The 18,200-nt window shown below is 32.9% G+C and overlaps 1 protein-coding gene across 1 annotated transcript in view; it reads left to right on the plus strand.

The window, feature by feature from the left end:
- The first annotated feature begins 345 nt into the window (after positions 1-345).
- LOC106116181 (barH-like 1 homeobox protein) overlaps positions 346-18,200 on the plus strand; it is a 50,270-nt gene continuing 32,415 nt past the window's right edge. The window contains exon 1 of the mRNA XM_013309930.1: positions 346-926. Coding sequence (XP_013165384.1) covers positions 422-926 — 505 coding nt within the window. The 5' untranslated portion in view covers positions 346-421. The remainder of the gene's footprint in view (positions 927-18,200) is intronic.

Below are 18,200 nucleotides of genomic sequence, written 5' to 3' on the forward strand. Positions count from 1 at the left end.
GTGTTGTAGCGCCGTACTTAGACCAAGCGTCTTCATCCCGGTAATTAAACGATGCCCCCGCCGCGCCCCGCGACCCCCATCCGAACCCCCCGCCGCCCGCCGGTGCAAAGCTAAATTAATCACACCACGAATCTCGCCCCCCAATCGAGAGGGCCGGATTAAAAAGTTTTATTGGATCGTACGGTGTGACAGGCGACCGCGCCCCACGTACCACTGCCAACCAATCCCCGCCATGCCCCTTCAAGAGACCGCCTCACCATTGGCCCATGCTTAAATTCGGAACGCCCTCGAGCGACGCCCGCGGCGTCAACCGTCGCGTCACGTCAGTCGACCGAGACGCGTCGAGTCGTTAGCCGTGTATCGTGTGAACCGCGACCTCCGATAGCGTTGTGACTTTACTGTGATGGATGTGAACTGAACCATGGAAGAGGAGTCGATGTCCGGGCACAGCTGTTCCGAGGACGATATCAGCGTGGGCCGCCCCTCGCCGGCGCCGTCGCGCTCGCCGTCACCTCAAGATTACTTCAGGCCGCTGAAGCGCTTGAAGATGGCTTCGGAGCCGGTGGAGGAGCGACGGGGGGAGGGCGTGAAGAGTTTCTCTATCCTGGACATATTGTCTCATAGCCCTAGGGCGCCGCCTCGTATAGTGCGTCCATGGGACGCGTCTGGTTTGGAGAGGTTGCAGCGGCTGCAGAGACTGGCGGGCGCGGCGCTTTTGGACGGCGAGCGGTGGAGGCTGGCAGCGCTTGGTCTGCTGCGGCCACGAGAGCCGGACTGTGATTCCACCTCAGAGCGTTCCTCCTCCGCCTCCGACTGCTGTTCGGAGCCGCGTCGCCCGCACACCTCCACCGCACCACACACGCCGCTCGACGCACTATTCCACATGACCAGCAAGACATTCGAAGCCAACAATACTGACAATGGAGGTAAGTCCTTACCTGTTTTTCTTATTCTTAATTGTTAAGCCTCGTTGAAGCTCTACTGCAATTGGTCAATACCAATCCAATACCAAAGGTCAAACCAAGAGAAAACAAACTCTTCAGTGCAATCACTGAAGAGTTTGTTTTCTTAATAATAGCATAGTTGTGGACATGATCATATTGGAAGGTCAATTTAAAATTGTCTAATATAAAACCTACAGGATGATGGTTAGCATTAGAGAAAGTTAAAAGTTACTCTATAAATCCTGTCATTTTTCGTCGCTAATAAAATATCATACTTTCATATATCTTCAAATAGGAATTAAGAACACGCCCTATAAACTAAACTTTGCAAATCAGTATGTGCAAACAAATATATTTTTTCAAGATATGAATTGCCTAATTGTGCCTACATTACTAACATATCTATAAAATACCATATAAAGTATATTTTACACTAAATAATTCAATAATATTGTAAAAAGTAGGCCTAACAACAATTTGCACTTTGAATTACACTCCTATAGGAATCCCTTTTAGTGGTATGCATGAAAAAAACAATTTGTGATTTTACTGCCTTCAAGTTTGACAAGAACTTTCAAAAAAAATAGCGTAAATGCACATTACCGCAAAATAAAAAACTATTTATTAATATCTTTCAAAGTATGATATTACAAAAAATAAGAAAATTCCTACTTCGAACTCGACCTAACGTAAAAATCTAACTATAAGATTTTTACTGCTGAAACAATTCAAAAACATTAATTTGTTCCAACAATACTTAAAATTGTCCTTGTTTTTTAAGACGATTGAGACGGCATAATATGTTTTTTGCATTTGTTTCGGTAGTGGAAACGTACAGTGAAATTATGAAAAAAAACAAAACTTTGATATCCGTTGGCGTCAGTTAATGATGTTCCCTTGTTTGATTTTCGAAGACGTTTTGTTTGTTCCGACATTAGCGGACATATTTGACTATAGAGAAACGGACTAGGCAAAGAGTTGCTTTCTATTTAATGTTTGCTACTTTTGGCGGAAGGTAAAATCACATAGGAGCATGGGATGCTGACACGTATTGAAAAGGCTTTATTAAGACATTTTGAATTAAATATTTAGTTTTCATTTGGCTGAGAGGAATACTCCGACTACTGGTGAAATTTCGAATTATATGTTGTAGTAAAATTGTTTGTCATACAGTGAATTTTGTAAATTCTTAGAGAAATAAAGATCTTAAACCACAATACACGTGCTTCGCAGGTCCTGTCTCTTAAAAGTTATAGGTTTAACGTTCTTTGCAAACCAAATGTTTTTGTTAATGATACGAATATTTGACTCATGATAACCCAGTGGCAAAGCTATCGGATATGAAAACTATCTTGTTTTCATTTCTTTTAGTTTTGGTAATTTCTTTCTTTGATAAATTCTTGCGGTAAAATTCCACAGCCTCGACCCTTGTTTATTGTTATTAACCTACATATATTCAACAACAAAACAATCTTCAATATGTGTTGATACATAGGCTACTTATTATTTTTTTTTGGACGGAGTCGTGGGTGACAGCTAGAATATAATAGAATCGAACCTGAATAAGCGAGACTCCACAGACCGCGATATTTTTCTTGCTTATAGAGGGCGCCGTCGGGAACAGACAATGACTCTCACTTATAGAGATTTGTCGTTTCGATTATCCATGTCCGACTGTATATGTATGTGGGTATATATCACATATGTGAAGCATTACAGTATAGGCAATCGTTTATCATATTTAAACTAAAATCAGACGAGAAAATTTCTGTAGTCTCTTTTATCTGACGTTGTAAAATTGCAGTGAGTCATTGTTCAATTCGATAGTGACGAAAAAAACAGTATGTAATCTTATGGCAAAGTGGGATTTTAATTATGTCACTAATTGCTTTTCGATATTACATAATTTTAAATATATTTTGTTAAAGCAATAAACTATAATTGACAAATGACAATCAATAATAAAAATTCTCACTTTGTAAAACAAAGAAAACATCTGTCAATCAATTCAAGATGGCTGACGTTGATCAGTATCATAATCGATATTCGTAATCGAAGACAAAGACATATTAAGAGATAATGCTCGCTCGTATTCAGAAATTGGTGATTAAGTTGTGATTATAGAGCGGCGTCGGACATAATTGAAAGATTTTTGTGAAGCGCCATCTGCGTTGCGCGCGCTGTCATTAAAATTCCCGCCATTTTTTTTTTCTTGTGTCATCGTCGATGTTGATATCGATGAGTATCGATAAAATTATATAACATTATATAGAAATTTTTACAAGTACAAGTGATAAATTAAAATTCAATTTCTATTACGTGGACTATAAATTCGACCACCCAAGTACCTTGCCTCCATAATTATTTTAGACTTGCTCTATGATTATAATCATAACATATTCCTAAACTATGTCCCTACTAATAGTAAAAGTCTTTCCATGTTAAATACCGTGTGAAAATAACTATTTAAAATATTTGTTATAGCAAATAGCAAATTAACCAATAGTAAATGGACCGTTTGAGCAATCATTTAAGCATTTAGAAGTGGTTATTATAATTTAATAGAACCTTTCAAAAACGTTATAAACCTAATTTAAACGGAGTCTGCAAAAAACGCCATTGTTGCTGGCACAATAGAGAAAGAAGACATCAACGTTTAACAATGGTCGTTCCAAATTTGAAGTTACGTCAAAAGGCGGTATCTAATCTTTGGCGCATATGTCATAGATTAAAATATTAGAGGCAGAACATTTGTCATTGACAGCACGGCACAAGACCGGTTGATTGAGGAAGTCATTTCTTGTGTTTCTGAACGGAAATAATATATTTTTTTCCAACATCCCCCTGTATACACCGCGGGGCATTAGATATTATTGTTGTAGATATCTCTATCATTATTATACGTACATTAGATAAACGATCGGGGTTTTATATGGACATGTATATCACTATATAATTACGGGAATATGAAAACGTCATTTCCACCGGCAAATAAATTGAAACTTGTTTTTTTTTAATTACAACAAGATGACATGTAATATTGTTTATTGTCGTTGAATAAAAGTATAAATTGCTTAAGTTAACACAATACAAGAATTTAACGTAAAATAAAAATTATACAAATCGATAGAAATAAAGGTACGTTTACACAATAACGAGAATAAATCACATCTAATTTGGAAAAAAAAACATAAAATAATTATGATGTGTTCATCATAGTCGTATCATAATTTTAGTAAACCACAGTACACAAACCAAGGTTGCAACAAAATTAATCTGTCACAATCATTTCTAGTTGAATATGACATTAAGTTAATTCAGATTTTATCTGTATAATGATCGTACGTGTAATTCATATAGTCTGTGTTACATACAATGTAAGCGACATTAAATATTTTACAAAGAAATTAATCATTGATGGAAACAATGATAGAAATCTCTTTAAATACAAGTAATTTTCTAGTAAATTATTGTTGATATGTTCTAAGAATATTATTAACCAATGGCTTTAAAATAGTATATTTATGAAATAAATATAAAATATCCAGCAACTTTAGTGCAACATCTAATTTATATTAAGTCAGTAGCGTATACAACTGGCATAATGTAAACACTAACTGAAGCCAGTCCATACCAGTGCTACCGTCCAGTAGTACTGGCATAATGTAAACCAGACATAAGCGCTTGCATTTAGCACTTTTTTGGCAGTTAGACTAAGAGTTTTCGCCGTCTAAATTATTAAAATTTCTCATTATTCCTTACTTCATTATAAAGTTATATGAGCGTTTCAATTCACGCTGAGAATTATTACATTTTATTACCCCACAAATTATTCCTATACAACCTCCTGTGGGGTCCGCAAAGGTGTCAGTCCCAACGCCTTATATTACCCCTATTATGAAAAAAAAGAAAAAAACGGCGGCAAAAAGCCACCGCCGCCATTATGCCGCATACACACTGAGCTTTTACACGTATAAAGTGAGTTTTTGAACGAATTCGCTGACTAATTGATTGTGAATAGGGTTCTTTATTTAATTGGATATCCATAGGGGAGTTCTCTTCATTGGTTACCGACTTTTTTATACGGTAAATAATTTAAAACGGTAGATAACGATTTTTTATGAAATCATTGTGTATAAAGTTAATAGAGAGAATGTACATCTTTTTTAATTTATCCTAACCTGAAAGCGTTTCTCAACTAAGTCTTTATACCTCCAGTTATTAGCTTTAGTTAAAGATGTGGACAAGAAGTGAATAAAGCTAAGACTTTTTTTTATAATTTTGGTGAAACTTCTTCAAATAGGTGACGACTGGTAAAGTTTTTGCGAACTTATTATTCAAAATCATTTTTATGTCCTGTAATACGAAATACCAATTTAAAGTAGCAAGGTGTCACTTGCAACATGCATCCTTTTCATTTCCAACTCATAAGAAAGGGACAAGTTACACATTAATTTAATTATAATATTATCCGGACATAATCATCGGATCCTATCGCCTCCATCTGTGATAGCTTGAAGATGGCTTTATTATACGTTCGACTTATAATGGTGCAAGCTTTGAAAGCTTTGGAAAAAAAGATGAAGAGTGCATTTTAAGTGGAAGTCGAAACTAAAATATATGTTTTAATTTGTTTATAATAATTATATCTGCATTGTTTATGTCTAACTATTTACATATACAATTTTTTTTAAAGTTTGTTATACAGATACAAATAACAAATTAAACAAAATTAAAAACAAACAGACAAAACATAATAAAGATAATTAAAACATATGACAATTTAATTTACCCGTAATATTTATCTGAATATATGCTATGTTTAGTTAAAAAAATATTTAAAACCTTTGCACATGTTGTAGGCGTGTAGATAATGCATTACGGCAGAAGCCCCATTATTTAATAACGTCGAATTAGTCCGGACACCCTGGAGCGGAATTATTGGCCTGTTTTTGTAAATAAACCGCCGGCCTTTTCGTAAAAACACCCTGTTATTTTGACCCAACCGACGAAAAGAGTTTCATCTAGTTCTATTGAGAGATGTAACCCTTTTCGTCGATACTACGAATCAATAGTATTGCTAGAATTCGAAGAGAATATATGTAAGTGATTTTATTTTTGATGAAAGCTTTAATATTGTAAAGACGTAAATTACGAAAATCACGTATTTCTATCAAAATGTATATAAGTACATTTAGTTGTATTATAAGTTATTCCTTTGTCTGTGGAGAGAATTAACCAACTAGTAGTTCTATATTACTCTCGTTAATTAGTTTTTAGTCAACTATTCATTCTATTTAAACAGTATGTTCAATAAAAAATTTAAATATCGAATACTTACAGAAGAGTACATAAAGATTATGTAGTCGATTATATTATTTTGAGAGTTATTTAAAAGTAAGTAGAGAAATTAAAAAAAAGCCAAAAACAAAAGAACTATTTCAAACACATTTCAAGGGTTGTCCCTTCATAGATATTGAACCAGATAACACATCCCTAACTAATTGATTAATTCATTTTTTTTGTTCTTAAATTGTCGATTGGAAATAATTGTGTGCCCCTACCATGGTTTGTCGGTTTTTGTAGACAGGTGTGTTCTTTAATAATTGATAGGTTGTATTATAAAATGGGGAGGTTTCCTCATGTTTTATATAATATATAAAGTAAATATAAAGATGTTAAATAGATTGCATTTGTTTTTTTCTGTTCTTAAAATGTATGTCGAAGTTTATTTTCATATCGTAGATTTCTGAGCTCAAAATCTATGTGTACAACCATATTGTAAAATAGAGATAACAATATGCTTGAAATACAGATTTTGGTATCAGAAAACCAAAGTTAGTCGTAGATTTCCACTGCTGAAATCTTATACATACTAATATTATAAGTGCGAATGTTTGGTTGGATGGATGTTTGTTGCAAGGTATCCCGTGACGGCTCAACGGATCTCGATGAAATTTGGCATACTCTGGAAGCACACATAGGCTGCTAGTTAGTAAATATTTTGCGCGGACGGAGCCACGGGCGACAGCCTTCTTGTCTCTTTTATTTATTACAAGAAAATTGAGATAGCAATATGGTTTTCACATATGCAGTGGAAACAGATTGAAATTATGATGTAAATTTTAATAATTAATATTAAATGATATAAAATAGTTTTCACTAATCGAATAATTTGCAAAAATTTTATTCCACATCCGTTTATTGCGAATAATTATTTTTTATTATATTCATATTTTATTATGAATAATACATAAATTACGTATCAGCTGCTGTTTGTTATAAAATTTGAAAAATTAATTACATCGATGGAAACACATTTCGAACATATTGCGAAACAATTCAATAAACTATATGACAATGAGACTTACTAAAAATGATGTCTTTTGTATGTAATTGTATCGCAAAATAAACGCAGTCACGACTTTTTCGTCTCTTTTATTGTAACACGCGATTTCTTTCAGTCGAAATAAAAACGTCCAAAATTTTTTTGAATTGCTTTCGAAAATTATTTCATATTAAGGAAGAAAGCTTCATCATCATTGAAAGCTTTATAACCATATAAAGCTTTCAATGAAGATCGTATGAAATTTGGATAATTAGTGTTGTGCGGTTTCAATAATATCGAATTGTCGATTTAAAAATCGTATCATATCTAGGTCATAATTTCACTAATTATTTATAATAATAAGCTTATATTCTTTAAAAAAATGAAAAGATAATTTTAAGATAAAGATAATTTATTTCATGAAGGACGAGAATAAATACATTATTGTATATCTTAAATCTTTTATATATATAGAATCTCGGAATGGGTTCCAACGATTTTCATAAAATTTTGTATATAGGAGGTTTCGGGGGCGATAAATCGATCTAGCTAGGAATCATTTTTAGAAAATGTAATTTTATTCGTGTTTATCTAAATCAAATTAGACATAAACTTAACTTTTTCTATCGGTAAGATCGAAAAATATTATTCATATTTCATTATTTTATTAGTAATTCGTACTTAAATATAATTTCCAAAAAACACAATTTAAAAAAAAATACCGAACAAAACTCGGCCATGCAGGTATTATTATTATATGTTTATTATAACCGAATTGAAAAGTTCATAATTTATCTATATTTTAAAATAATTACAGGGCTGATAATATGTTTTATACAGGGTTTTTTGATCTAAAAAATAAACGGTTAGTACTTTGTAATAACAAACGTAACGTTGCAAAAATACGTTAGTAATCTTTGTAGGTTTGGTTGTTCTCTACGTAATGCTTAAAAGTGATAAAATAAACGATTAACTTACAATTTGATACACACTATAAAACGTGATAACGTTAGGAAAACAGAGTGAAAACTATTTAATTGAATTATGTTTACATTTTACTGGACGCACGATAAACCATGTCGTGTACTTATCACTGATTGGTCCGTTTGAATTATGAACAATGGCGGACGGTTGACATGTCAAAGAGTAAAAAATAAAAGAATACAATTTGCATTTTTGTTTATTTTTATTTTATGTCCTGGTAACATAGACCTTTAGGTCATGCATTTTTATGATGTTTTATGACGCAAAGAATAATCTTTTCATAAACAGAATTGTCAAAATGTACAGATATGATTCGTAAATGCTTTTTATTCTTGAAAACAGATGTTTGTTATGATTAGGAAGATTTTTATAAACGAATTAAACATTAAATATAATATTTGAAATAATTAAAACTTATCTTTTTCGATGCAAGGAAAGTCGATAATAATTCTAATAAAAACTTATATACGCTAAATTAAATATTCACATTTAATAATATTTATTTAACAGTTATATTTTTAAAAGTTATCGTGCGTCAAATGAGTGTTACATTAAAAAAGTAATTTACATTGACAGTAAGTCACGAAGACATTGTAAGATGCAGCGAACTTTAACAACGTTTAAAATTACTCTGACAAACACAAAAGACGGTTGTGAAGTCATTTTCGGTTGTATTACAACGGTTAAGAGCTTAATGCGGTGTAGACTTGAATGGTTTGGTAAAAGTGTGTTTTAAACGTATCTACATTAACTCTTCAATGACGATATGGAAAAAGTTAACATAAAAAAAATGTTTTTTTTCCTATATATTTTCTGATTGAAGCCAAACCTACAGAAAAAACAATAGACACTAATTCTATTAAAAAAATGTATGAATTATCGTATGTTAGTAATTAAGATTAGTAGAGTATCGTTGGCGGTGTAGTTAAACGCTTGCCTGAATGGTACCATAATCTATACAAGGTTCAATCCACGCCATGTACCAATGTATTTTTCCATTTTAGAATTTCGTTCATTTCTCCGACGTTCTTACGGTGAGATAAGTGATGCAACCTGGACATCCGATTAGTTTGGCGGTAGTGGGGCCGCGTCCGCGAAATAATACCAGTACCACTCATCCTGATGAAGGGCCCCCGATGGGCTCGAAACTAGTCGGTGCCGCCACCGGACGAATATACGTGAGTGTTTAGCCGTGTTTATATATGAGTTTTTATAATGAATGCTGTTATATTCTATTGTAGATGTAAATTATCTACACCAATATAATTATTTACTATGACTTTGAAAGCAAATAACTATTTCTAAGCATCGAGACGAGCGTAATGTACCAATAGGTACGTATTAATACCACATTTAAATATGATAAACATATGAAGTATACCAATCCACTAATTCATGTAGCAACACTGAATAACTATAATTCAAATCAATGAGCTATTTGTGTCAATAATAAATCGCTAAAACTCGTCTAGAAATAGCCAAAGCGTGTTCATTATTCGATGTTGAATTGTACATATACCTACTAAAGTGTTTTCTGTTACGGTTGAGTGAGACAAACTTTTCCTAGTCTTGCGAAGCGCCCTATCGCGATTACATATTGACAGTGGGCCACCAACTTATGTTCCAGTTCCAGCTAAAAGCCGTGGTACTTTGTGCCTATTTATTTTGTACCATTGTGGTGCTGACTGACGATTGTGGTTGATACTGGTATTAGGTAAATTCTAATATTATCTCTATGATAAAATTAGATGACTTCAATTGGAGCTTTTAAGTCTGAACAAAACAAAAGGTTTTCAATGAACAATTCAAAGTATATGAGATCAGTGAGGTCAGATATGTATGTCGGATAACATTTTTGAACGCGATTGTACTTTCGTCTTGACAGAAGCAAGTTTCAATACGCAACAAAATGGCTCCTTTGTAAACGAAGACATCATATTGATTTGAAAGTCATGTAGCGATCGGAAAGCCACTTAAGTTTTTTTATATCTCAAATTGAATGTAAAGAAATTGGTAGATGATGACAGTTGATTCAACAGCTTGTATAAAATAACGTTATCTCTGTCTCTTTCAAAGAGTACGAAAGGGACAAATATATATTTAAATTTATCACTTTTTAATTATGTTGCATTTTGAAGAAATATATAAAATTCATTCGAGTATTTTTAAACATTTCATTTCAGACGACTTACTTAACCTTTTAAATGCTTAAGCATTTGTTTTAGTAAGTTCGGTAGTAGCAATCGTAAGCTTTTGTACTCGTTGATCCTAAAACTGCCTCCAGCGTTCCCCCGATTGCCATAAATAACAAAGCGTCGATACAGTGGCACAATAAAATAGTAGAGTTACATTTGAACTCTATAATTAAACGTTAAAATCGATTTAAAGATTATTTTTACTTTATATCCGGAGCATGTGCAAATATGGAACAATTATACTCTAAACGGAATATCAACTTTTTAAATTATTACGATAATCCTAAGCGTAGATATCTTATAAATCTTCACTAAGATACATCCTTAGTGGCCAACCAACAACTTTGTGGGAGACAGTTACATACTAATATTATAAATGGGAATGTTAGAATTTTTGTTAGAATATATCTCCAGAACGGCTATAGATTTTTTAAATTCCGTACAGACGTAGTCAAGGGCGAAAGCTAGTCAGTTGCAAATAAATAAACACTATAATTAATATTCAAAAAATATCTTAGTGAATAAAAATCGAGATCGGTTATTGAGTTCGACGGTTAGTCAATGGTTGGTCTTAATATAGTCCCCCATTGTAATCCAAGTTGACTAATCACTGTGCCGGGGGCGACGTAATGACCAGTAATAGACCGGCTTTAATTAAACGCGACTGCTATTCTCTGATTGAATTTGACGTACGACTAACCGCCATTTTGTTTCTATGTTACGCTATTTTGCTTCTGTTTTTTATGTATTTACAATGCCTATACTCTTATACATTGTTATTTTTTTTTAAAGTACGGCAATATAAGCAGTTACCAAAAGAATATTTTAACATGATATAAACTATAAATTAGCACCAATTATGATGGTTTAAAAAATAATTTTAATTATCATATTCACTTAAAAATGCTAGAGTAACCGTTGGTTTCTGAGACAAAAATCTTTGTATAAAACTTATCGTCATCCATCCCAAAGAAGAATCTTTGACAAAATAGAGATAGTAATATTTTAAACGGAGATTTTGTTCTCAAAAACCCACGGTAAGTAATGATTATGTCTGTAAGTAGTCATAACCAATTGACTTCAGCACTATTTCTTGCAATAAAAATTAACTTAAACTTATTTCAATTACAGCGAAAAAAATCTCGGCCAATCGATACTCTATAATCTAAATCGTTTATTAAACTTAAAACGCCATCTATCGATTTTTTAAAGACACTGCGCAATAATCAGGTTAATGCCTCACAATTAGTTCCAACACGAGCGTCGACCACCGGCGGCGAATAACATGTGCCCCGTAAACCGGTTCCAATTGAACTCAATCCATTCAATAAAAAGGCATCTCAAAAGACCGCATCTGGTAAAATCTTTTGTGCTCTTTCTTGTAAGAAAAGGGCTACATGATTCATAATGAAATTACTAAAGTGCTATACTGTAGGCCGTATGCAGAATTATTATATCACTAGTTTACGCACGCGACTCCGTCTGCGCGGTATTAAAAAATCTTAGTAGCCTATGTGGTCTTCCAGACTATTTTCTATATCTGTGCCAAATTTCATGGTCGCACGCATCAAGATGCGTTGAGCAGTTCCTGAGATACCTACTAACAAACATCCAACCATTCAAACTCTCGCATTTATAATATTATAATAGTAAGATGGTTTACTGTTGTTTAGGGAAGTTTTATTTTACTAAAATAAAAGATAAGAAATCATGTCTGACATGTAAAATAAAAATCATAATTCGATATAAATTAAAAGAAGTATAACTAAAATTACATATATCTATAGCAAAGGAAACTGTTCAAAACAAAAAAAAATATTGGCCTTTTTTTTGCAAATGTATTGCGAAATATCTGATTCGTTAAGGTCCTTATAGTTTACGATATAATGACCGTAATTTGTGTTATGAACGTTGATTTATACAAAAATATGAACAATTAACTCGTTTCTTATTATTGCCAAAAATATCGAGGGCAAAATGTACAATAATAAACTATTGTACGTACACAGAGTAATTAGGGCGACGGTCCTTCTCACCTGTAGCTTCTCTATGTAAATCTAAAGGTGTTAAAGAGGCTGTAACCCCGCAATATTAAATATTCTTCCATGACAAAGATTTACTAGTTCGTTCGTCTACCATGTTCAAATTATTATATGTTTATTCAAAATTTTGTGCGAATTTTAGTTTTTTTTTGTTATATAAAACCGAGGCACAGAGAGATTCTTCGTTTAAAACGGAGTAAATATAATAATACTGGATCAGCGCCTGGTAATATTTAATTAAACTAATTAGTAAGATTGCTATAATATTACCTGATTATATTAAATTGATTAATTTTCTCAACTTCGAATCCTCCATAGCAAGGCTAGTTACCGCACGCAACTGTAGTCGTAATGTTTCTTAAGTAGATGATTACTAGCTTTTACCGTCTTTTGTAGAAATATACAAGGAAACATAATAATAGTGTTCATGTTTTAAATTACCTCGTTGCTAAGGCATTTAAATATAGCAAAGTAGATCATGAGAACTTTCAATATTTATAATAAAAAATAAAGTCCTTGTCATTATCTTCTGATAGATGCTTACCAACATTTCGAAATCTTACTTCTTACTAACATTATAAATGTTAATATTTTTATGGATGTTTGTTTGAAGGTATATCCGGAACGGCTGAACGGTTCCTTCTGAAATTTAGCATAGATGTAGAGCATAGTCTAGAAGAACACATAAGGCTACTAATTAAGTTTTTTTAATTCCACGCAGACAGAGTCGCGGGTGACAGCTGGTTAATTAATAAAATAATAGATAGCTACTGTATAACGCATAATTTATTCAAATGTAACCGATAAAGAACGCATGGTTTTTGTGCTATAGCGTGGAAAATCAATTAACATACTAACAACAAAAATTGGCAATAATAACTGGTATCCATTGCCGAAAAATTAATCGAAAAAAACATATAGCTATCCCTATCATTGTCTATGAAATTAACTGAGATAGCATGTTTGTGTGAGTGCAAACCCACCAATAGAATCGCGAATGTCGACGCTCGCTAATTTGACGGTCGCCATACTTTTTAATATTCAAGGATAAATAAATAATTGAATTAAGGCAAATTAAAAACATAATCGTTTAGACAATTTAGTTATAAATGACTGTCCAATTACGATATTGTTGATTAGGCAAGGTGTTGTTAAATCTTTGTTAAAAAGGACAATCTGCCTTAAATGTTTCTTTGTAATTAAATTAATAATCTAGACCGTGTTTAGTAATATTTTTAATTGCCTTAATTATTAGACATGTGTTATTTTATTGCGACATAACGAATAGCGATGTATTTTAATACTTTGATTTTAAAAATTTTATATTTAATAAATAGTCAGAGCTCTTCATTTTAAAAGCTTTTATTAACTTTGTATCGAAAACTAAGGTTTGATACTATTAGAACTACTATACCTAATTTATTAATATTTCTGCGTAGATTATAAAATTCTAACCTATTAAATTATTTACAGATTATAAAAAAATTATGGGAATAATGAAGACATTGTCTATGGACACCCTAAGCGAAAGATTAAGCCATTTGATCGAGGCCCGAGGATCGATGGTATCGCGCGGTTGTTTTCTTTTTGTGAGGCCAGTCTTATTTTGACGCAACACAACCTCTCATTACAAATTAGAAGCGCCTTGCCTTCTAAATGGTGCCTTAATATGCCTTTAATATGAACATACTATTCCAAGTTTTAAAGCTTATTAACATTTTGAAATATAATAATTGCATTGTTCTTAAGAATATATTCTCTCGTGACATGTTCAAATATGGTGGTTAAATAAAATGATAAATAGAATCGATATATTTTACTTCTTGATATCCTAGTCGGACAATAAGCTGGAAATATTTGTTTCTGAACTAGTTATCGCCCACGACCCCATCCTGATTTAAAAAAACAACTTTTACCTTACCTTCTGATATACATCTATCCATCTATCCATCCATCCATCTAAGCATTGGCATTTATAATATTAGTAAGATGGAATAATATCTGATCTTAACGAACCGATTTCTGTAATTTTTTCCGAATTTAAATAAAAATACACTGATAGTGGACGAACTAAAAGCCTTTGAGAACACTAAATTCTCCTCCATTGTTTTAAGAAATCTACCTCTATAAGTCTGTAGTCAACAAACTATTGAATCTACAATTTAAATAATTCCTTTAAACTAAATTATACCTTATTCCATTGTAATAAAGATGTAAAGAGATGCATGTAGGTTGTTTTATCGTATAGAGATGGTGCGAGGCGTAGGAAATTGGTCTTAACGTCAACACTTCACTGACGGCGGTAACTTAGCGCAACATATACGGCGGGGCCTTTGTGGCTTAAATCTAAGTTATATAGCCTTTGAAGCACCTTTGGTTACGCTGGAGCGTACAAAATAAATCAGTTAACTCCCCTGCTATATTGCATATTGGAATCAATACCGAGGTATAGGTTTTATAATGTACTAGTTGTTGCCCGGGACTCTATCCTGGTGGAATGAAAAAAAACTTAATGAATTCCCGGCAATTCGAATTTTTCTCACCTTTCAAACCTTCCCTAAATCTCCATGAACATTTCAAGACCAAGATAAGATAATTCCGTTCAGCCGTTCTCGAGTTTTAGCGATACTAAAATGCATTCAATGATATGCATCATAGATTATCTATATAGTAGATCGATCAACGTAAATATTTTCAAGTAATTTTACGTAATGAACATAGCTGCAGATGTGAGTAAAACACACGACAATTGGCTAACTTCACACCGAAGGATCAACATTACTAATGCGATACAAGTGAGCTCTACCTCATTCAACACTTTAAATCCATTTTTGGTTGGTTTTCATCCGCGTGTGGTCCAGCCAGAATCATATGAGATGCATTTTAATAATCCACAATAGTTGGTATCAGGCTTTACCGCGATGTGTTGTGTATAGGTGAACTAAGTGATCACACAACAAAGGTTGTAGTAATTGCCGAGAGCCGCGCGGATCTCGCGGTGAAATTAATCAATCCTGCGCGAGTGCCTGCCTAATATAAACGTTGCAGTGTCGGCGCGCTTTGATCCCGGCAAGGCCTCCAATTAGCGCGCGCGCCGACGCCTTTGGCGCTCACCGCCCGCTTTGTATTCACCGCAACTGTCTCACTCACTCATCTCTTCTCTCTGTTACACGCTAAGCCTTTTTTAATAGGTTTTTTCATTGTGGTACTATGAACCCTTTAAATGCAAGGCCTATAGTTATTTTTGTGATAAAATATGCAATTTTCCTTATTGGACTTTTTCAATAGTTAACGGGTAACTATTTAAATGTTTCTATGAATAAAGTAAAGATATTGTGGTCTGTACAATTTTAAATGCAACTACATTTTAACTTAAAATCACACTTATCTTATAATTTAAAGTAACTTTCCATTAAGATTGTCACAAAACTACAAAGCTCTTATTTTTTATCATTTTATAATATTCACAAAAATTGAAAATGATTCCGAACCTTATAATGCCCACCCTCAAACCAATAAATCTCAACAATACGATTCACTTTTATTTTGCATTAAATAAAACTAAATTATATCAGCCCTTTGGATCGTCCGGTAGCCGACGGATAATATTGTAATCGGTAACGAAAATGAATTAAAAAAAAAACAATAAAAAGTAAAAAAGGCAGAGTAAAAAAGGTCGGAAATGTCAAAGAGTCCGCAGTCACGTACAGTGTTATGACTAACAGCGGGTGCTTTGGACGCTTCTCAGAGAAATTAACGAATTACAATACAATTTTCAAATCTTAGACAAGATTTGAATGTTAAAAAAACTATTTCTATGATTTCAGAACGAAATTTAAAAATAAATACTAACTTAAAAAGTAAGTGCTCCTTTTAAATAGAAACCACATTGAATATCGGATATGAAAAAAAAACTTTAAAAAGTTAATTTTGAGAGGTATTTTATATTTACAGTTAAACTTTAAACATTACTAGAAGCGTCACAAAAAAACTAATTTTGCAAACTGTCTGTAGATTGTATAATATATTGACCTAAAATATATAAACATTTATTTTCTTTTAATATGAATAAATTCTCGTGGAGTTCTTAGGGTACCTATCTACAGTACGTACGTTTTTGAAAAGATGTTAACACGTTGAGCGCCACGAGTATTTCTAAGACAATACCGTTCAGGCCACGAGCGCAGCTTATACGCACTGGTATTAAAGTTTACATTTTTAACGGAAAATAGTGTAAAATTTTATAGTTCTCATGATACACGCTGTCAGCCACCGATGGTTGACGCAACCTAAACAGAAAATGTAGTGACAGCCACCGATGGTTGACGCAACCTAAACAGAAAATCTAGTGTCAGCCACCGATGACTGACGTGGCGCTCAACGTGTTAATCTAGTTTAAAATATACAATCTTAGGATTAAGATAAACACTTTTAATTTAGAATAGTTAATTTTTCTTAAATGATAAATCAATCCCGTTTAAAACTTGGTATCAATCGCCTTCCCACAAATAAATCAACTACTGAATGAAACACAAAAAGTCATTGAGAGAGACATTCCGGCGTGTGATTAGAGCACTAGAGGTGTAGAGCCCAACCACTATAGCTGTAAGGTAACCATACTTTTATTCACACCAGGACATACTACGAACGCCATATTACGGAAAAATACAGAATTTCTTTGCGTACCAAAGTGATCTAATTGTGCGGTTGAGGTGCCACCTATTTGCTTTGCGGCTTTTTCGTTTGATAATTTAATTTATAATTATAATATTTTGTAAATGAACTAGCAAAATATAATAGTGTTCAATAAAAACCTATATAGTTTCATTTTCAAGTAAAGTAACATGATCTTTTTTAATATTTGGAGTGGTAATATTTTGTAATGTAGTAACAACTTCGCTTTAAATTCAATTCTAAATATAATCCTTGTAATATATAACGTATGGTCACTGTCGTCGGACCATTTTCTTTATACTTAAGAAGCTGTATACAAATTGTCTGTGGTCGACACAAATAATATTTATAAAAGCGATTTTTATAAAGCAAACTATTTTATTATTTTATAGTTTGAAGTGTTTAGATGCTTGTACATTTACTGTAATCGTAAATTTCTGCTGAAACAAATGTATTACAAAATATTGCTATCTCTCTTCTTTCAACGACAATGAGAGAGATGACAAGTTTTTAAATAAATATTGTGAGCCCTTTATTAGAAATAACACTGTAATTGCTGCCAAAAATTGTTGTAACTTGGAAAATAGTACTAATAAGTAAGATTAAACATTGTGGTGACATTTTAACCCGTTATTTCCACTTGTACTAAATCCCGACAAAACAAAACTAGCTTCCGACATTCTGATATCCGACACAACACAAAGCAATGGAGAAGCGCATCACCTTTGTAAAACGCCGACGCTATTAAAATGCGATTAAGCGGGCCCCCGAGACGACCCGGCTCCCACTTTCGATTTTACAACTGTCTAAAATTGAACCCGCCCTATTCCTTCTCTTAACCATAGACTATATTGCACTTGTCTCGTTTTCACACTACCATAACGTAAGAGAAAGAATATGTTCAAATATTATACTGTGATTAACTCAGTAATCCGAGAATACTTTTATAGCTTTCTATTAACATGGATTTCCACAAGAAAAAGACTTACAAAAATATATTGCTATCTCTATTTCTCTAAAGCGAATAATAAGG

This window comes from Papilio xuthus, unplaced genomic scaffold (assembly GCF_000836235.2).
Source record: "Papilio xuthus unplaced genomic scaffold, Pxut_1.1 DF827756.1, whole genome shotgun sequence".
In the NCBI taxonomy this organism is placed as follows: domain Eukaryota; kingdom Metazoa; phylum Arthropoda; class Insecta; order Lepidoptera; family Papilionidae; genus Papilio; species Papilio xuthus.